At 34.7% G+C, this 22,833-nt stretch overlaps 1 protein-coding gene across 9 annotated transcripts in view; it reads right to left on the bottom strand.

The window, feature by feature from the left end:
* Positions 1 to 22,833, bottom strand: part of UBE3A (ubiquitin protein ligase E3A) — a 107,035-nt gene that overhangs the window by 68,307 nt on the left and 15,895 nt on the right. For 3 of the 9 annotated variants that reach the window (XM_043998789.1, XM_043998793.1, XM_043998796.1), the window contains exons 2-5: positions 8,879 to 8,943; positions 5,784 to 5,903; positions 3,860 to 4,068; positions 2,482 to 2,526 (exon numbers count right to left, since the gene is read on the bottom strand). In XM_043998789.1, coding sequence (XP_043854724.1) covers positions 2,482 to 2,526; positions 3,860 to 3,966 — 152 coding nt within the window. In that variant the 5' untranslated portion in view covers positions 3,967 to 4,068; positions 5,784 to 5,903; positions 8,879 to 8,943. Of the gene's footprint in view, positions 1 to 2,481; positions 2,527 to 3,859; positions 4,069 to 5,282; positions 5,344 to 5,783; positions 5,904 to 8,878; positions 8,944 to 22,833 lie in introns of those variants that run through there. The other 6 variants (XM_043998794.1, XM_043998795.1, XM_043998790.1 and 3 more) reach the window with 6 other exon arrangements.

The raw sequence follows: 22,833 nt of genomic DNA, 5'->3' as shown, positions 1-22,833 counted from the left end.
TCCTGGGAATTCAAATGGGACTTCAGAAATCAAACAATCCAGGCCTCGGGTGATGCATACATCATTTGAAAGCAGTCCCAATAATTAAGCATTCAAACTGTGTGTGAGGACCCCTACTAGTGAGACTCACTACATCTCACAAGGCAATCCTTTTCACTTTTGAATTGTGATGTTAGGAAATTTTTTCTTTCCAGTGAACCAAATCTGCAATTTTATAATTATACAAAATGATCCTAATTCTGTTATCCAAGCCCAAGCAAAGCAAGTTTAATTTCTCTTCCACATGAAGATTTATAGATTATAGGACCTGGAAATAGCCTTGGAGGTTATCTAGTTTATCTCCCTCATTTTACCAATGTGGTTAACTGTATGTATCTCATTTTTTATTTGATCAAAAGAAGACTAGGGGCAGCTAGATGGCGCAGTGGATAGAGCACCGGCCCTGGAGTCAGGAGTACCTGAGTTCAAATCCGGCCTCAGACACTTACTAGCTGTGTGACCCTGGGCAAGTCACTTAACCCCAATTGCCCCGCCCCCCCCGCCCCAAAAAAAGAAGACTAGTTCTTTTATTCTGAACTTAAAAGAGTCCACTGACCAGTTCTACTAGTATCTGACAATACTGACAGGAAGGATATGAAAAAACTATTTGAAACTCAATATGACAGAGGAATATGATGTCAGAAGGTATTGGAAAAGGCCTAGAAAACATAGAGGGAGTACACTTTTTTGTTTCAGGAAGCTGGTAATCTAGGGATAATCTTTGATGTATAATAATCACTGAGCATATGAGATAAAAGCCACAATCAAAAAATAACAGCACCTTAGATAATTTTATAATGCCTAAGCTGATTGAAGGGAATGACCTCTCATTTGGATAGCTCTAACTATTCATGTTCACCCAGCACTTATACAACCTGGTCTTCGAAATTTTTTCTTCCTACATTTTTAATGGTAGTGAAGGAAAAATGTTTAGCACAAATTACTAAGTAAAGCAGTATATAAGAAAAATAAAGCATATATTCAAATAGCCATGCTAAGCATTCAAATAAAACATTAAGTCAATTGCTTAAAAACTGAGAAATCAGACAATTTTAAAATTGGAGGGACCTTAGAAATCATCTAGTCCAACACCTACCTGAAGCAAGAATCTCCCAATTTCAAGGCACATTTTACATGTGTCTCATCTACTTTTCAGGATATATTTAAAGCTATGTCGCCAGAAGTATGCTTGCTTTAGCTTATGAGGAAGAAAAGAACAAGCAAAAAACTCTTCAACTTTCTGCAGAGACCAAACATAGAAAATTTTATTTGACAAAGAATTCTTTTTTTAAAGTGAAGCAATTGATGGGGTTTAAATTTTAAATACTTATAAAACGTTCGTACCCCCTGCTGTGTTTACAGCCGATTCTGAAATAATTTAAAAAGTAGATAAAATGAACACAGGACCAGGAGTCAGGACAGTTCAATTTTAGTCCTGGGCTGGGTATTTCAGCAATATATCACTTAACTTCACTAGGCCTCATTTTCCTTGATGGTAAAATGAGGGGGTAAGGGAGTGGGGGGGTGGGGGTGAAGAGGGGTTGGATTAAATGATCTCTAAGGTCCCATCCAGATCTCAAATTCTATACTCTATGGTTTTTGTTTTGTCTTTCACCCCCCAGGAAATAAACAGTACTAGGCACTACTGTGACAGTAATTATCTCACTTTACATAGCAGGTGTGTTCCAAGAAAGGGATATAAGTCAAATCTGATTAGATATACTCAAAAAGCTCATTACGTGAAAGCTTCGATACAGATCAAAGTGCTGTGAATACTATAAAGCACTATAAAGCAAGATGGTATAATCACTGTTGTTAATTATAATAACTGAACTCTGTGGTAAATCCTTTTTATAAAGTCAAGAATCTTTTTTCTGATATGATTATTACTCTATTTTATGAGTTTAGATTTTCATATACAGGTATTTGGTTCTTGTAGAGTATAGCATACCTGTACTGAATAAAAAAATTTGCCTACCTACCCCACTGAATAGCTGTCAGATTCCAGTCTCTCCAGTGGAAGGGGGACTGAAAAGCTGGAAGAGAGAGATGTGAAGAGCTAGAACTACACTTCCACATGTCTGCATTCCTCCTTTCCACCATACAAGTGGGAGACTGAACAGACAATAAGATACTCAGGCCACAGAGGAATAAAGTGTTATTAAACCTAATGCTACCATCTCTAACTCTGACAAAGTAGAACTCTCTATGGGTATGCTAACATCTAGAAGAGTAAAAGGAAACAATGATTTGCAGCAAGAGCTAAGAAGAACAAAGTAGGTAAAACATGTTTTGGCTCATGGCCATTTTAAGATCTGATTTAAAGTCAATTTTGAAAATATAAATTTTACTAATGCTATATATTAAAAAAAATGTAATAGCCATTTGATGTGGTCTGTATAATTACACTAAATTTCCCAAATTAGTACCAATTTTACTTACATTCGGCTAGCTTCAATGTCGTCAGAGTGAGGTTCTCCTGGTGATCTATAAGATGTAAGCAAAAAAACCATTAAACAAAATATACTACTTTCAGAAATATCTGCATATAATTATTTTGGAAGATAACATTCCTCTAAAATAAATTTAGTAATACATTAAACTCTTAAGTCACAACATATTGCTAGTCAAAATTATCAAATTTATAATACATATTGAAAAAATTCAAACACATGGGGAAAGTAAATAAAAGAGGCTTCATACCACAGATTTCTTAAAATATAATTTACCTAATACAAGCTAGTGTGTTATCTTCCTAAGAATAGTATACAGAATCCTACACTGGTATAAGGAATCGAAAACAAGATTATTCCTGAAGAACAAAAATTTGCTAAAAAACACAACTGCAAAGTTTGCTAGGGGTGAAGCCCTGACTAACAACTCTTATAGAAAAACTCACTTATGCATAATCCAAATCTGCAAGTCAGTCTAAAAAGAACCCCAGTTGACATGGTAGGTTATCAGCCAATAACGGTTTGACCATTCCTATTTTTATTCTTTTTCTTATTGACCATTCAATGTCAACATTACTTTAGTTTCCTTGTACACATACTAACTGCTGGTTCTAGGAGATACTATCAGCCAGAAATAAACTTCAGTGGTAGGAGAAACTAAATCTTCAATTTAAAACTTTGTTGTAGATAACTGAGAATTGCCCAGAGGTATAAAAATTGCCAACTGGTGGTTTTGTAGAATTTTGTTTGTTCAACAGAAGCGATATATCCTTCCAAGGCTACTAAATCAATCCTTTCTAATTCATTTCTAAGGTGCATGACCTTCCTTACCCTATACACTGCTGTTAGAAAACAGACTGAGTTCCAGTAAATATATTCGTTTTATTAGCAATTATAAACAGTATTTCCAATACTTGCAAACTCAAAAGAAATTTTTTTTTTAAAGCAAAGACTAAGTTTTCAAAGGGGATCAAGTCTTGACCTAGAAATTAACCAGAAAATGTGAATTTGAACTTCCCAATTAGAAAGACATCAGAAGAATTTTAAAATCAGAGCCATCAGAAAAAAAGGATAATTCTGCATTTTCTACTTTTCTTAAAACTATTTTAGAATTTCCTCTTTAGTTGACTTTCAAAACTTTTATTTTCCTTTGTTTGTTCATACTATTGCTAAGATCAAGAATCATAAACAGGTCCCAGCTCAATAATTCATTTTAGGATCTTTATACAGTAGTATTAGATTTTAAAGTTTCATTGAAAATCACTTTGAGAACTAAACTGATAGCCTGCTGGAGTGGCAGTGACTAGGCTGTGACACATATGCAAAAATTTCACTCCACCCTCTCCCCCAGGGAGCAAGCAAATCACCTTCGTGACACACCTGGTCTCCACCAGCCTTGTGGGTAAGAACCCCAAGATTGCTTCCAAACTTGTATCTCCCAGACAGAAGTGCTAAAAACTGATGATAACCCCATGTACCAGCTGACTCATTTTTGAAAGTGCGACCCTCCAGCATCAGATGTCATATTGTAAGGAGGCAGAGCAGGCTTGCAAAACAAAAAATAAACCTGCTGGCACTAAGGGAAGAGAGGCAGATTAGAAGCTTTCAAACACTTAGGCAGCAAAACTTTCAAAATTAACAGGAAAGATAAAGGAATAAAGGAAAAGGGGAAGACCCAGAGAGAACATAGAAAAGGGGAAAAAAAACTGCAAAGGTATAAAGATAAGACACAAGCAAGGAGGGAAACAAATCCAAGTCTTAAAAGCAAAAATATTTAATTGCTGCAGAGATGTGAGACTCTAGAAGAGGATGGAAGCTTTCACAATTATCATATAACAAGTACATTCCAATCTAGCATTAGTGTCTAACTTTCCCATTTCTGCTGGCTCTATAGAGGAAAAGGGTGACTAACATCTAAATAAAATACTAGGCTGTTCTATTAACTTGGTCTTGGAAACTGACCACTCAACTAATTTATAAAATCAAAGTGAATTGCTCAATTGCTCAATACCACTTACAAGTAACGAATACTTGAAAATCATTCCAGACTGGGGGAAAGAGGAAAGGAAATGAGTATGAAAGAAAGACAGATTAATGCCAGTTTCAGGTTCCTCAAACAGACTTGGTTTAAATCTTTTATCTAAATGATTATCCTATATCTTTCTAGCCAATTTTATAAATGTGGGTGTTTTTAATTAAAAGAAAAGTGAGTATCAACAGAACAAAGAGAAAAACTTTCCTTGTAAAAATTTAAATGGTTTGAGTCAGATATATATTAAGTTTCTAGTTGCCCTGTTTACATTACATTTTATAAATTAATTTTCTAAACAAATAGCGAGAGAGGACAGGAAATAAAACTAGCAAATTTCCAAGTCGGGTCCAACTTTCAAAAACTGGAATATCAAGAAGTACTTTGCAATCATCTTAAATAATATTCAATCAAACAGCTATTTGTTCAATAGGAAGCTATTTATCCTTTCATGTCAAGTATTTACAATTTTTAAAGAGTACAGTAAAAAAAAAATATTTTTTTTACCAAACTTGGAAAACATGACAAAAGGAAAAAATTATTTTGGGGGCACTCTCTTACTAAAAATGGTAAGGGAAAAATTATAAAAGATTTTCATTTTTAAAACTTAACAATAAGCATATTATTTTAGAAATAAAAAGTCTTAGAGCAAATGCTCATAGAACTTTCAGTCTTGATTTGGATTGCAGAATATGTGATCACAAGACACCCATTAATCTGAATACTGCAGCATGAGCTAGCAAATTCAAATGGTGGCTCACTTCCAATAATACTGGGTGCAGCTTCTCCATCCTGCAAGCCACTCCCCTCCACTGTAACTCTCTAGGAGAGAAAAGTACACTGGTTTTATTAAAGTTGTAAAATCTTCTAGTCATGTTTCAATAAAAAGTTCACCAAATAAAAGGCACATTTTAAAATCTAAACTTCTAATAAGTCTTCCAATATTATTTTCTATAACATTCAGAATTAAATTTTTACAGAGACATAAACCTGAAATCATTTCCCTACCAAAATACTTTCTTTGCTTTGTCATTTGTCCATTATAGACTTACAATGATGGCTGCTACTGACATTTTTAAAGAGGGAAAAGGTAGTGATAATTTTTGGAAAGATACAAAAAGGTAAGTCAAATGTCAGAACCAACACTCTTGATTGTACTTCTACCAATTTTACATTTTTTTATTTGTACTAATAATCATTGCATATTCCTACTTTACAAGAAGATAGCCCACCAAAGACCAGGAAATGACATTCAAAGTTACCTTTTACAAGCTGTGGCCATTCGGTGACATCGAGGTGATCACAGCTTTGAGTCACTGATTAAAAACAGGTTGTCACACCAGTCTAGTTGCTAACTTGAGCTGAGCGTAGGCTTAATAACTCTAATAAAAACAAACTTTCAGTTAGAATTCCTTGGAAGTTAGCATTTCAATCTAATTCAATGTTTAGAGCACTCCTCTTTAAAACTTTTGTTTCCTAAATGTAAGAGCTTGCTAATTACAATCTTCAATTAAAAAAAAAAAACCCACAATTTATTAAGTATCTATTAAGTAAGGCACCATGATAGGGATGGAGATAGAAAGATTGCTACAACAAAAATCCTGCTTTCAAAGAAAAGAAGGAGGGGAGGAGAGCAGGGATAATGGTGTTAGGAGTAGTAGTGGTGGTGGTGGTAAAATGTAAACAATTATAAAAAACCAGTATGATAAGCTGACAAATGCATGGGAAAGGTTCGGGTAATATACTAGGAGATATCTGAAGACAGAAAGAACATTTTTAGCTAAAGGAAATCAGAAGATAAAACTTACTGGAGGAGGTGGCAACTGAGCTGGGCTTCAAAGGAAGGGAGATAGATATAGGGCTTTTGAGGAGAGGGGGGGATCCATTCTAGCCATGGGGAAAAGCCATATGCATAGGTATAGAGATCAGAGAGGGCAGGAGCTGAATGGGAAATGGAGAACAGTTTAGTTTGTCTGAAACAGCATACATAAAGGAAAATATGAGATAAGGTTGGAAAAGTGAATTGAAGCCATACTGAAGGGTCTTGAATGCAAGGAAAAGAAGGTTCAACTACTCAGCACTCAATGAAAGGTTTTTTAGTACAGCAAGGTGAACAGGCTGAAGAGGGGAGAAATTACAGGCAGGAACTGCTGAGAGGAATATATAATAGTTTAGGTAAGAAGAAAAGAGGGCTTGAACTTGCCCTCAGTAAGATGGGGAATAAGGTGAAGAATGGGAGAGATTGCAGAGGTAAAACTGATAGGATTTAGCAAGTGACTAGATGTTAGTGATGCAAGAGAAACAATGGTTAATAATGACTCTGGTGACTGGTTATGAACCTATGACTGATCAGTGGATACTACCAACAGAAAAAGGTAAATTAGAAGAAGTGGCAGTTTTGGGGGAAAAGATACCAAGTTCAGTTTGGGACATGCTGAGTTGGAGGTGGGGTGGGACATATGAAAGGCAGTTGGAAATACAGGCCTGGGATTTGGGGAAGGTGAAGGTAGATTATAGATTACAGATTTTAGATTATAGATTATAGGAGATTTAGAAAGTAAAGGCATAGAGGTGATAATTCAAGCTATGGTTTTTAAAACTTCTTTTCTTACATTTCTTCTTAATTAAGCTTATCAATTTGTAATTTGCTTACAGCCTGTATGTTTGAATATGAACACAGGTTCAGAGTATGTGGGAGATAAGATAAGCAAAATTTAGAGTAGTTGCTTAATGAGACCAACATTAACTGGGCATATACCTGAGGCAACAATGTAAACATATAAATGAATACTGAGGGGGCAGCTAGGTGTCAAAGTAGATAAAGCACCAGCCCTGTATTCAGGAGGACCTGGGTTCAAATCCGGCCCTCAATTCTTAACACTTACTAGCTGTGTGACCCTGGGCAAGTCTCTTAACCCTCACTGCCCCCCCCCCCCCAAAAAGAATACTAAGGACACACTCAGGAGCCCTTAAAGACTACCTTGGATTACTTTAAGGGGATTGAACCAAACTCTTTAGGCTACCTTATTCTTTATTAAACTAATAAAGTTACTGTCCAAAAGCTAATCAAAATACACCTATGTATGTGTACACACACACACACACACACACACACACTCTCTCTCTCTCTCTCTCTCTCTCTCTCTCTCTCTCTCTCTCTCTCTCTCTCTCTCTCCCCCCTCTTATATACATTGATCTTCCTTCCAAATGTGTTGCTTGTTCACTACCATAGTTGGCTTTATTACCAACCTTTCCATGGATGTCATGTCAGGGCTCACAATTACCAGGAGTCCTCATCATGCTAGGTCAGATAGTATATATAAAGTCCAAAATACTACTTGAATATATACTTTGTTTGCTAGTTTTACTCTGCCCCAACAATTTACAGCATGCCTATGGGAAACAGCTCTAGAAAGAGCCAACACCTCTAGCCAAATAGAATTGACACCTAGTAGTTTGACAGAAATTTATGGTATGGGCCTCAGGGTAAAATGATAAGGTAATGAATTCACAAAATACAATGGGAAAAAAACATTAATGTTTCAAGAGGGATTCTGAATGTAAAACTTTTACTCTACAATTATCTAAGAGAGGTCAAAGAATCATTCCTAGTCCTTCAAGAAATCTAAACCTAAGAATTACAGATTTACAGCTAGAAGGAAATTTCCAATCAAATCTACCTATTTACCAAATTTAACCAGTATACGCATTACCAACCAAATATACTATTCAGGCAAGAAATAGGTATCTACACACCCAGAGAGAACTGAGCCTCCTAAGGTTTGTAGGTTTCTTATTATAAGTATTCTTGAAGTTACATTAGGGTTTTACCTCAACAGTAGCTGAAGACTACAAAAAATCTCCCAATCAAAACCCTGAGGGTTTTTAAGGATACCCTGTAGTCAGACATTTTCTAGGGAGTAATATACTCCTTTTCAGTCTTTATTCATGTAAAGGATCCAGTGAGTGGTGTCAAAAAAGCATTTTAGACTTAGAAATTACATTATTCAGTCTGGATTACCTTACTACAAAAATATACATTAAAATGATAGATAAAACTAATTTATTAAAGAGTAAGTGGTTTACTAATAGTTACAAACATTTTGGATATTACTGACAATTACCTGTTACATCTCCCTCCTCGTTTTATAGGTATTTATTTTTTTAATTAAAGAAACTGCTCCCTTCCTGTTCCCTAAGGGTCTGAGCATTATGTCCCAAATAGGTTTAATAAATATTTTATTTCTGTGTCCCATGTTGATTGTAACAATCTTCAAATAATGACACAAGTGTAGTTAAAAGCTGACATTGAGACATCATTTTCATATGCATATAAAAAAATAAAATACAAACATACCATATTTCTCTAGTACTTCAGGTGATCTTGTGAATTCTAAAATCAGGCTCCTACAGAATCCTGACCTATAATACAAAAACATGCCTTATTTAAATTTTTAACCAATAAACCATGTGATCTTTATTTTCATTATATAAAATGTTTTAAAATAAAAATAATTATTAATACACATTTATTGTATGCAATATGCATTTAATGAGTACCATATAGCCTATTATTTCTTAAGTTGTCTAATCAGCATGATGACAAAAGTTGAAGTAATTCTAGCTGTTGCTGCTGCTGAATAAAAATACACAAGACCTCAAATATACTACCTCAATCATCATGATGAATTATTTTTAAATTTATGATTAAACTATTCAAAGATTCTACAATATCTAATAATATCTAATAATAATTTAGTTGTTTCTAATATGTTCTTAATGTCTTTTATTCTCAATTTCTTATAATGGTTAGAGTTCTTACACAGAAATTTTTATCTCTAAGTGGTAAGATGGGACACACACACACACACACACACACACACACACACACACACACACAGATTTATGGACAATTTGAAGAAAAAAAATCAGGTTCGAATGTAAACTTTTTTTCCTTGTCTTTCAAAGTGAATGCCATTATTTTTTAAGCTCATTAAGGCAAACTTCTCAGAGCTTAAATGTCTCACAAGTTCACTGATTGGCTTTTTCCCCCTCTACTTTTATTGGCATCATGGAGTATTCTATTCATGTATGGTGAATGCTCTGCTTTTGAACAACCCTAAAATTGTTCTGACCCTAAAATCCTTCTTTTTGATGGGGCAAGGACTATCTGGCCCTTCAAAAGTAATGATTTTTGGAAAAGATTACCTGTCTGATCTGTGACTAGGGAATAGTTCTTGAAGAAGTTCAACGAACAAGTTTCATTATGTAAAATTGAAAATGTTTTGTAAAACAATACCAATGTAACTAAAATTAGAAGAAAAGCAGCTAACAAAGAAAAATTGGGGCAATTTCTCTGTTAAAGGTTCCAGTTCTAAGATATAAATAGAATATGGTAAAATTTATAAGAATAAGAGCCACTTCCCAATTGATAAATGGTCAAAGGATATAAATAGGCATTTTCCCAGAGGAAGAAATCTATGTTATCAATAGCAATAGAATTTTTAAATATTTAAATGTAAATTAAAACAAAACAGGGGGCAGCTAGGTGGCGCAGTGGATAAGGCACCAGCCTTGGATTCAGGAGGACCTGAGTTCAAACCCAGCCTCAGACACTTACTAGTTGTGTGACCCTGGGCAAGTCACTTAACCCCCATTGCCCTGCCAAAAAAAAAAACAAACCCAAAACTAAAGTACTACCTCAAACCCAAAAGATTGGCAGAGAGAGAGAGAGAGAGAGAGAGAGAGAGAGAGAGGAAAATGACAAACGCTGGAGGAGCTGTGGGAAACTGATACATTAATGATGGCACTATGAACTGATCCAGCCATTTTGGAAATCAATTTGAAACTATGCCCCCAAAGCTATTAAACTGTGTATACCCTTTGACCCAAAAATACTGCTAAGTAGGTCTATACCCTAGAGAGCAAAGAAAGAAGGAATGGATCCATATGTACAAAAATATTTATAGACACTATTTACATCAAAGAACTGAAATCTGAGGGGGTACCCATCAATTTGGGAATGGTTGAACAAGTTATGGTAAGTGAATTATGATGGAATATGATTGTGAGGAAAGGAATGGTTTCATAGAAATCTGGGAAGGATTTGTATGAACTGATATAATGTGAAATAAGCAGAACCAGAACAATTTATACAATAACAATACTATAAAGACAACTTTTAAAAATTTAAGAACTCTGAGCAACACAATGACCAGCCACGATTCCAGAGAACACATGATGAAACATGCTGTCTACCGCTAGAAAGAGAGGTGATGGACTCAGAATACAGACTGACGGGTTTTTGACATGCCTAATAGAGGAGCTTGCTTTGCTTAACTATATACATATTTGTATTGGCTTTTCTTTTTCTTGCCTCCTCATGAATAATAAAAAATGTTTTCAAAAATTTTAACTAAAAATAATGCTTGTCTACTTGCAAATAGACATGGTTTTGAAATTTGGACTGCATTAGTTACAAATTAAAATAATGACAATTTGAAAACTACACAGTCCACTTGACCAGCAAAGACTTCCAGAATTTCATATGATCATATATTTCTAACAAAGTTTACTAAAATGTCTTTGGGAGGCATATATATTTTTAAAAAATCTCTTTAAAATTACTCCTCTGGTAGCAACTTTTATATTTCTCTTTAAAAATTTTTAAGTTCTAGGGACAGCCAGGTGGTGCAGTGGATAGAGCACAGCCCTAGATTCAGGAGTACCTGAGTTCAAATACAGCCTCGGACACTTAACACTTACTGTGTGACCCTAGGCAAGTCACTTAACCCCAACTGCCACACACACACACACACACACACACACACACACACAGTTTAAGTTCTAAAAAAAAATAAATGTTTAAGTTCTGTTTGATTAGGGTGTGTGATGTCCTGGTAAAAAGTGGGAGATTTTTGTTAATTAAACAAATTGAGAAAGATGGTAGTTTTGCAGAAACTTCACCTAATCTTGTGAGTAAAGTGGTAGCTATAGTAACAAATTAATGTAAATTTCATTTCATATAACTCCCAGCTAAAATATTCAGAAGAAGGGAGGAAGACTGAAGAAAGCAAGTAAAAGGGCTGAGAAATCATCTAAGGAAAAGATATCACAGGGTTTCTTACAAACAAGTCAGTAGCTTCTAACCACTGCTCAACAAACTTCTCATAGCAACAACTGTATATAGATACAGAAGACTAAAGGATCTCCTCATTTGTCAGTTTCTTTCCCATATACTAGTCAAATGTGGAAAGAACAAGATTTTGAAGAAGCAAAGTAATGCCTACATTTCTGATCTCCTAATGAGAAAAAAAAGGGCATAACCATTCCAGACGTGCTTTGAACAACAGATTTGGTGCTACATTTTGCAGCTGGGTAAAACTAAGGCTCAGAGAGGCTAGTTATTTGTCCAAGGGATTCTGGGAGAGATCCTCAGATGAGAGACAACACTATAAATTATACTGCATCATTCAAAGTATCAAGACTTCGTATAAATTAAAATATCCTTCTTGAAGCAGGAGAAAATCTAGGAGTAACAAATGATGAATGAAAACACCTAGGATTAGTGAAAAGGGTACCTTGGTGTTTGTTTTTATTTAACAGTTTATTCTTAAGGTAATTTATATCATTACCTAATGATAATGTTTAAATGTTCTAAATAAGGTTTTTATCCTCATTTTAAAAGCAAAATTGACTGGAAAAATATTCCCCAAATTCCTTTCAACTAACCAACCCTATAGGAGATCTAAAAACTCAGACCTTAAGCCTCATTTGATGAAGCTCAGCCAATTACAGATAAAGTATCTAATGGCTCCTGTGGGTTTTGCATACATAAATGTATGATAATCAGCATAAGTCTATGACTTACTATACACACATCTGCAAACTGATATATGCAAATGAGTGTTACCCATACCAACGTATACCAAAATACATCTTCTACTTCTTTTTGTCCCTCACAGCGCAAACAGTCCATAATACATTTTTGCTAATTAACTTGTGAAAACAAACTGAATTTTTCTTCATAATTTAAAAATTATAAAATAAATTAATTTTATAATATACATAAGTCTAATAAAGCTAACTATCTTACCAAGGAAATGGGATAAAAATATTAAATTGGGTTTCTTTCATGTCCTAGTTAAAGGCACCCAGAAAAATAAGTGGGCTGGTAAGATAACAAGAATGAGGGATAACTAATGGATAATCTATAGTGGTTTCCCAATTTTTTTAAAATCACACCCCACCAGTAAAAAAACACTTTAGGGGGCACACCCTCAATTTACATATATATACTTATCTATAAATTACATACATGTAATACTGTACTAATAATGATGTATATTTTTAAGCTTACATGAAACAGAAATTATAAAAGGATGAGACAAAGATTAAATAATATTTTATCCTAGAGTTATTAATAGGACACAACTAGAGTTTACTGATTAGGGGAGTGGTATGGTCAGAAGACCGCTTTAAAAAAAATCATTTTGGCTGTTGTATGGAGGATGCACTGGAGAAGGGAGAGTCTTGAGGCAGAAAGACAAATTAGGAAGCCTCTAGTCCAAACCAGAGATAAAATGGGATGGTAGCTGTGTGTGTAGAGAAGGGAACAGATAAGAAAGATTGTGGAGGGCAAAACCACAAGATTGCCTAAGTGGGGTCAGGGAAAATGAGGAGTCAAGGATAACAACAAGGTTGTCAACCTGAATAACTATAAGAAAAGTGGTGCCCTCAGTAGACAGAAATTGAGGAGGCAGAAAGGGTGGGTTTTGGAGAAAAGATGGTGAGTTCTTTGGACATGCTGAGTTGGGATAACTAAATAGCATCAAATTTTAGATGTCCAAATGTGAGACTAAAGCCGAGGAGATTAGAGCTGGACATACAGATCAGTAAGTCCTCTTCACAGAGGTGATCTTTATACACCCTCAGGAGGTTAAGTGAAGAGAGGAAAGTGCCCAGGACAGAACTTTATACTCATTGTTAGGAGGAAGAGATAGGGATGATAAGCCAACAAAGGAGACTTAGAGAAGGAATATGTCAAAAGGCAGAAGAATAAGAGAAGTGTCCCAAAAACCCAGAGAAAAGAGACTAATTTTTCTAGAAAAAGAATGTGATTAAGAATGTCAAATACTTTAACATCAGATTTGGCAATAAAGAGATCATTACTAACTTTTAGGAGAGTAATTCTAGTTAAGTGGGAAGCAAGGCTAATAATGAGGTAGAGAATACAGAAGACTGAGGAGAGGGAAAAAACAAAATTCATAAGATGGATGAATTTTGAGAAAAAGATAAAGTAATATCAACCTATGCATACCTGCATATCTTATGCTATATTTTCCATCAAAAAAAAAAAAAAAGAACACCGATTGGGAGAAGCTGGGGGGAGGACACCTGCAGATTACACACCCAGTGCAGACTCAAAATAATGAGCCCATCTATTGGATGGATTTGCATAACCAGAGGAAGGCATGAAGCAAAACACATCAAAACATTACCTATTGTGAATTCTTAAGGAGAGAACTGATCACGAGAGTGACATTTTAGGAAAATTGATGTAGCAGTAGTGTGAAATGGAGTGGGTAAAGCCTAGAGATAGGGAAACCAAGAGCAGGTGATTATAGTAACCCTCAGTGAGCTACCTGGAAATGTACACTTGTGAAGTGAATTAAGAATATTACCAATGGCACTTGTGTTCAATAACTGAAGTACAGTAGACTTTCTTATCAAGTAGTCTTTTAATGAGAATGTTTTCTCAACTAGAATGTAATTTACCAACACTACGCCTAATTTTTATTAGGAAAACTCAGAACACTGCAAAAATATTAAATGCTTCTCAATTATAACAAACCAACAGAGAACCAAACAATAACTCCAATTTTTAAAATATGGATGATTTCATTGGTGTAGGGAGCTCATAGTAAAGAACTTCCTCTATCAAAGCTGATCAGAAACTCTACTGCCATTTGTTGTTGTCTTAGAGAATTTGTTGGGGCACACAAAGTGCCATGTCCAAGGTCATAAGGCCAGTATATGTCAAAAGTGGGACTTAAATCCAAGTTGGTTTACTTGTTGCTAATAAAACATGTGCATTTGGGGGGCAGCTAGGTGGCGCAGTGGATAGTGCACTGGCCCTGGATTCAGGAGGACCTGAGTTCAAATCCTGCCTCAGACACTTAACACTTACTAGCTGTGTGACCCTGGCAAGTCACTTAACCCCAATTGCCTCACGCCACCCCCCCCAAAAAAAAAGAAAAGAAAAAAGAAAAACATGTGCATTTGATTATAGGTCAATTCTTTGAAAACTGGAAATCTGTTATTTCACTGTTAATCAGCCCACTTGATGAACAAGAACATACTACTCCTCGACCATGATGAATAACGGTTTACTATATCATAAAGTATAAACTAAGTGCTGAGGAATAAAAAGTAAAAGTGATATTAGTTTGATGGGATTTATCACAGAAGGCATTTAGGAAAGGCAAGATCAATTTTAAACTATGTTTTGAAGTTGAAGGAAAAAGGATTGGTAAAGAAGAGTGAGGAATATATTCCAGATTTAAGAATGGTGTATCTGTATAGTCAGTCAGAAACCAGCAAGTTGTTAACAGAAGCTAAGATGATCTATTTAGCTGGAATCGAAGGGATTTAGTGGAGACTTGGTTAAGTAATGAGGCTAGAAATAGTGGTAGGCTGTAGTGAAGATGGATGTTTGGTGGAGAATGCTCTTTGATGTTAGGCAATGGAGTAGAGAATTGACAAAACATAAAGCCATCCTAAGGTCTTGAGCAATAAACCATCTTTCATGTTGAAATCTTTTAGGTAGGCAGCATGATATGGTAGAAAGGTCATTTGCTCTGGAGTCAGAGCCCCTGGGTTTAGGTTAACCCCATCTTGGACAGGACTACCTGAGTGAGCTGGGGTAAATCCTTAAACCTCCCTGGGACTCAGTCTCCTTGTGTTTAAGATGAGGGAGTTGGGCTAGAGATGTCTTCCTGCCCTAGGATTTATTATCCTGTGATCCTCTGACCTACAGAATACTACTTTAATTCTTCTCCATTCAGGAATATGCTGATTTATAAGTTACTATTTGTTCCCTTTCCATGACAAAACACTTGTCCTCTCAATAAAATCACCAGTCTCTTAAAACAAAACAGCCATCGGTCTGGAAACTTGTCAAAGGTCTTCGGGAAGTATAAATAAATCAAATCCACTGATTTTTTTTCCTTTATTCATACTTTCAAGGAATTTCACAGATTAACATTACTTCCCCTCATTACAACAGTGTTGCCTTACATCTGTTGGTTAATGCTGATTTAATTGTTCCATAATATTAGTCTTTATATTAAAGCTTATTCATGGTAATATATTTTGAGATTCTAGGGGTTAACATTTTTTTTCCCCCAGAAATGAGAATCATTTTGGCAGTATGACAATTTTCTGGTACAGTGACAGTGTGCAATGACAAGTTATATGTTTTTGGCCAGCAAGTTCTACAATTTCATCCTTCAGTGCCTTCAAAATTATTGTGTGGATGCCATCTGGTCACAATGATGAATGATTTTTTTGAGATAATCCTCTGGGCATTTTAGTGTTAGAATTCAAATTAGTTTAGGCTCTTTTTACCTTATGTTTCATGAGTTCCAACCCTTATATCCAAAATTATGCCAATTTGTTTTTCCACTTTAAGAAAATCTCTCTGCTGATTTTGTCATGTAAAAATTAAATTTCCTGCAAAATATCTGTGGAGACATTAAGTCTTTAATTTATAAAAATAGATCTTATAACTGTCACAAGATCCATTTAAACCTCTATGTCCAGCAGACACTCTTTGAAATAAATATTCTTTTGGAAAACCTATTTACTCCAATTAATATTAGTCTCTAAGAAATTAAAGATAATGATTTAAAATAATTAACTATAAGTGAACTCTATTGTTACAGCTAAAAGACTAGAAAATATTTTACAAAAAAATTACATTTAAAATATTTGCAAATGTTATTTTTCCCTCACATCCAGTTTTAGTTACACTAAATTGGGTAGTTACACTTGATTATACTAAAATATTATTTGTTTTAATTATTCTGATCACACTTATAAAATCCTTAAGCTTAATCCTGTTAATAGAGATCATTAAAGAGAAAAAAGGAAAATAAAGGGTAAAGAATTGCACACAGGAGCAGCTAGATGGCACAGTGGATAGATCACGGGCCCTGGAATCAGGAGGACCTGAGTTCAAATGTGGCCTCAGACACTTGACACTTAACTGGCTGTGTGACCCTGGGCAAGTCACTTAACCCCAATTGCCCTGCAAAAAAAAAAAAAAAAAAAAAAGAATTGCACACAAGGAAAAATTTTCTAGAAATGTTCAAATATGTCCCATCAGTTTCCCTATGTTTTGTGGACCTTTACTGCATTCTTCAAACCCATTTTCTAAAGCCTAACAAGTGTTTCATGGATTCAATTTTTATTAAAAATTATACTTCCCTCAAGTACAGGTGTCTGCTAGATCCTGTATGAAATAAACTCATAATATATTTAGAATATAATTTTTGAGACTTGTCTTCTGCCAACTTTCCTAGAATCAATTACCCCTCCAAAGGAGGCAAATTACAAAAATCAAAAAAGCATTAGTAGTATTATTATTAATCTAAGTTAACTGGTGAGGGGCATTCTTCCTGATTGGAATAGATGGCTCCTATCCAACAAAATCCAGTAACAATCACCCTCCAATTTTGAATAGATATACTTTCTATCATTGTTCTGGCATGTATTTATTGATTTAAGTCTCACAGAGGGGGTCAGCATAGATTAGTTCAATTGTAAGAACAGGCTGAACCTTCTACACCAAGGAGAGCTAAAATAAATCAAAATTAAAACCTTAAAGTAAGTAATCTACTTAACACAATATGTAACTGTTGTAACTGGAATGACATCCATCATTTACTACCTGTGTTAACCTTTGGGAAGATACTTAACTTCATTGAGCCTCAGTTTCATCATCTATAAAATGAGTGAGTTGGACAAGATTGCCTGTAAGTTCTGTCTACATAGCTATAAATCTGTGATCCTGCATGATCATTCCCAACAAGTATTCATTCATTCTCTGAGACAAGACCTTGAGGAATGAAAAATGCATTTACTTCTTGAGATAGCTCACTCCACTTAACTATAAGAATTTTTTTTATCCTAAAGTTTAAAGCATGTGAAGAACTATTATTATTATTATTATTATACTTCTCAAATCAATGCTTTGTAAAATACCATATAAATATACATACGTTAATCATTCAAGAAAAGTACTTTTGAACAATGACTTTCTCATTGTTTTGTTCATGCTTTTCCCTTTAACAGTACCATTATTTCTGGAAATACACTACACTACATAACTCTACACTGTACCCCTCCCCCCCCCACACACACATACACCCTGAAGAGCAAGCCCCTTGTAAAAAGTTGTTGAGCAAAAACAACCTGGTGACATCTGACCTTATATGCAACATTCCCCATGCAAAGTCCCCTGGCCTCTATACTGAAAAGAGGTACATCATCAATCTGTTCTCAAATTGAGACATCACAAATAATGCAGCATTCAGCTTTATTTTACATTTCTTTTCATTTTGCATTATTGTCAAATACATATCAACCTTCTTTAGGGAGGGGGAGGTGTCCTCCCACAAGATTACCTTAATACTAAAGCAACCAAGTTTGAAGATATGTTGACTCAATTTGGATGATCTTTTAAGTTCTTCAAAAAATTATTGTTTCTTCATTCTCTGCAACATATAATAGCACATAAGATGCAACTATCTTCATTTGGATGGTCCCCCTTGCCTGTGCTCATTATTAGCAATGCAATTAGAGATGATTACATATATTATGGAATGCTGCTTCTTAGAAACAAAATGAAATTTCCTTTTTTTTTTTTTTTTTGCAGCTGTGAGAGCATGAGAGCCATCTCTCTATAACTCCTTTGCTTTTTTGTGTGTGTACAGTAGGTAGCACATAGTAGGCACTTAAGTGTATTGCAGTCCATTTACATGAGAAGAGCAGTACTGAATCAACTTAGTGGATGCTAGACAAGGAGTTGATATTTTATGTACTGGTAGTCAGTGCCTGTCAATGGTCTAAATCTATGTGATTCTTAGCATCCATCCTGTGGCCTGTCTTCCACCTTATTTCATTGAAGAAGTGGAAAAGAACCAGAAAGTGAGCTAAATAGCATTTTATGTTTCATACAGTACCACAGCTGAAAGACTCATTTTCTGGCCAATTTGCTGGTGCTGAGCCTTTCCATGCTAAGGTAGGCTGGTCTTTGGAGTTCAGATACAGTCTATTTCTGGGACTGCACTCAAAATGCCTTTCAAGCTAGGCACAACTTGCCAGAGCTTGTAATCTGCTGTTACAGCCTTTCAAAACTCGGGGTCATTTCAAGGCTATAATGGAGCATTGGAGTAGGGCTTTACTAGAGGTTTATGGATACTTTCTCTGAAAAGTAAATTTACACATCATAAGATGTGATAATTTTTATATGGCAATAATATTTTGTCATATTCCTTACCAAATGGAGGAAAGAAAGGACATGGTGCTTTTAATACACACATACTCTTTATTTTGGGTCAAATAGCCTAAAAATAAATGTGGACCCTTTTATATCACTTTATAGTGCAGGAAGTTCTTTATAACATTAAATTGATTGATACTTAGAACAATCTTATGAGAAGGAACCAAATGAAGTATTATTATCACCAAATCATAGATAAATTTAAATTTAAAAAGTTTAAGTGACCTACTCAAAGTCACAAAACTAGAAAGTGGCCAAACCAGTCCTAGAAACCAGGTCATGAGATTTCAGAGTCTTTTCTACCACAAAACGCTGCCCGCTTAATCTTGTAACAGTTAACAGCTTTTATGCAAACTTAAGAAATATCTTAAGTCTATAAAACAAATTGCATCTTTTTTTAGTTGACAGCAAAAAAAAACCGCAAAATGTCATCACTTCAACTTGATTCCTTTCTCTTTTGTATCTCCTCAGTCTAGTTAGAAGGGTCTATCAAATGAGATAGATACTATACTATCTGTAAAGTACTTAGCAGAGTGCCCAGCACACAGGAGCACTTTTAAAAAGTTTGTTCTCATTCCTTTGTTTATTTGATGAGGACATTTTATAAAAAAATGTTAAAAGAAGACATATACTGCTTATTACACAGTAGAGGTGTTTCATAAAAGTGTGTAAATCAAATATCTGTCAAACAAATAAGCATTTGCTATGTAAAGAATCCATAGGGTTCATCTTTTTGCAAAACAAAGAATTCATTAATAATATGAATAATCACCCCATTTTCAATTTTAAACATGGAGCTTAGTATATCAAGTTTTCTTAAATTAGAAGTTATCTATAGCCCAACAGTATTTTAATTTTAAACTATGAATTTCTATTATTTCTCATAATGTTATTTTGCTACAAAATACAGAACATAAATTATTATCTGTTCTCTTCAGGGATTTGAAAAAAGATTAAATGAATGAAACATATGTGTCAGGCAATATTATCATACGTAAAAAGTAGAAGACAGAGACTAATGTATAAAAGGCAAATATTTAATTTACATTTAGGGCCAGAGGAATCCTTAAGAGGTCACTTATAGAACCTTTTCATTTTATAAAGAAATTGAGGCCCAAAAAGAAACCTAAATAACACATTGGAACAATCATTTTCCATAAAATTCCTATAGCCTGATAAGTCATTCAATAAAGTATGATCAGGTATACTTATTAATTTCCTCAACAACAAACTTCTCCCCACAAAATCCATACCCACACTTCAACCCATATAAGATGATAATATCCTGGACTTCTGTAAATGCAAAAGCAAAATAATAATTTGTCTTCTTGTATGGCCCACAAACTAGATAAAGCAGCAGTTTTTCTCTTTTTTTTTCCACTTAATTGTTTTAGTTTTCTCATTAATATAATTTATTACATGTTCCCCAAATGATGGACTATTCTTGCATTCCCAGTGTTAATCCAACCTGTTCAAAAAGATTTGGGGAACCTATTGTTATAATTTTCATTTTTTAATTAATAATAAACATTTTTATATATTTTATTTAAGGTTTAAGTTCCAAATTCTATCCCACCTTCCCTCCCTCCAATCTACCCTCCCCAAAGTGATAAGCAATTAGATAATAGGTTAAAGATAAAGGCAACAGTTTCAAAAGCATTTCACAAAATATTGAATATTGGCAGCATTGTTGTAAACCATGCTAGTATTTTATTCATTTCAGAACAAGTTTTTGAACCTAGTTTTTCAACTTAGAGATGGGAGGAACCTCAGAAGCCTTCTAGTTTAATTTGTAACAGAATAAAAAAACCAACTACATACAACATACCCAAGAAGCAGTCATATAGCCTTTATTAGGATTTTTGAGATCTAATAGTTATGTTTTCTCCCTGATATTTTAGTTCAAAAGATACAACCTATCTTTTCTCTGTACCTTTTTCAAAATCACATGTCAGGCTATGGCCAACTTTCTCTTCTGCTACCACAAATTATAAAAAGGTCATTTCCACTCCAATGAATTCATTTCTACTTCAGCAATCATGATTCCTTGTTTATAAGAATAAGAGCCAGGACTGCATGTTCAATTGCTGGTTCTTCTAACTTTGGAAGAATGAAATTATCACTAAGATAAACTAGGATATTATTAGCTCTTTTCCTTCTGGCAAAGAGAGCTCCATCATATGTCCAGATAATTGAAACATAAAATCACAAATATTTTCATGCTTCTGGGTCAAGTCAGTCACCTATTTCTTGACTTTACCTTTCTATCCAGGGTGTCTATAGCATACACCAATGGTACATTACCAATGGTAATAACTGCTTATGTTTCTACCACAATTCATTTTCACCCAAATGGTCTCCCCTTCTGGTTTTCCTGTCTCAGTATATATGACTCTGGAAAGGAACTGCGCTGTTCAGCACAAAGAACTGATCAATAAAACTATCCAAGCACAAACAACTTTTATAAATAAATCCTAGGGAGTTGCCTAAACTCCGAAAAGGTTAAATGACTTGTTCATTTAACGGCTAGTCGGTGTCTGAGGTAATTTCTAATGATGTCAACCCCAGTACCCTATTCATTAAAAAGTTACCACTTAAACATCTTAATTGTACTTGCTGTTGTGTATACAATTTTGATCCATTCACCTCATCTCTATTTTACCTACTCAATTCCTTTTGAATAAGACATACTCAACCAGAACAATATTGCAGTTATAGTTCCCACCCCACCAAGTTTCAGTAATAGCTTTGAAAAATAATTGGCCTTCTGGTGCTAAGATCTTTAGTTATCCAAGCTTCATCAATCAATCTTCAAATATTTATTAATCATAAGATGCCAGGTCTAATACTAATCACTGCAGATACAAAGATAAAAGTAAAAGTTTCTAACTTCATTCAAGGAGGTGATATTCTCTCATGGAAAACTGTACGTACAGGTACATATATACAGGCATATACAAAAGAGATACAAGATGGTAGGGGTGGGGGGGGTGAGCAGAGAGATAAGCCACCTGGGGACTAGTAAAGGTGAATAAACACTAGCTCAATCCTGAAAGAAACCGAAGACTTCAACAAGTGAAAGCAAAGGGGATGTACATTCTAGGCACAGACATGGATAAAGAAATGGGAATGGGTGCCACATACAAGAAACAGTAAGAAGGTCAGACCGAATGGACTGTAAACTGTCTGAAGGGGAGTAATGTGTAAGATTGGAATTAGGTTGAAAGTAAGCAAACCATAGACCTGGTCAGAGGGTGAAATCCACCTTGGCTTGTTTCTGAAGGATGTGCAAGCTAAAAATGGTTTTTACATTTTAAAATACAATAAAACTTGAAATATAATTCAAAACTTTTGAGTACAATAAAACAAACTTTTTAAAATTCCCTAAGATTTAGCAATAAGGAGTGATAAGATTAGAAACCAGTTTGCAAAAGATAAGCACAAAGGTGATAAGATCAGAGATGGAGAATAAGATCCTCTTCCCAACATGGCTAATGTGATGATTGTCTTTTTTACTTACCTACATGTTCTATGACGCTTTTGTGTCTCCACATGTGACTTCAGGCAAGTCTTAGCCTCCCTGAGTCCCAATTTCATCATCCCCAGCAAAATGGGGATAATACCATCATCTACCTTATGAGGATCAAGATTTTATGGTTTCCTCTTTGCAAACCTTAAAGCACTATGAAAACCTACAGTACAATAAAAAACACTAAAAGCACTACAAATTCTAGCTAGCTGTTAAC

Source organism: Dromiciops gliroides, chromosome 3 (genome assembly GCF_019393635.1).
Source record: "Dromiciops gliroides isolate mDroGli1 chromosome 3, mDroGli1.pri, whole genome shotgun sequence".
NCBI lineage: Eukaryota > Metazoa > Chordata > Mammalia > Microbiotheria > Microbiotheriidae > Dromiciops > Dromiciops gliroides.
The sequence above is the reverse complement of the archived record's forward strand: the minus strand, read 5'-3'. Positions and strand labels throughout refer to the sequence as shown.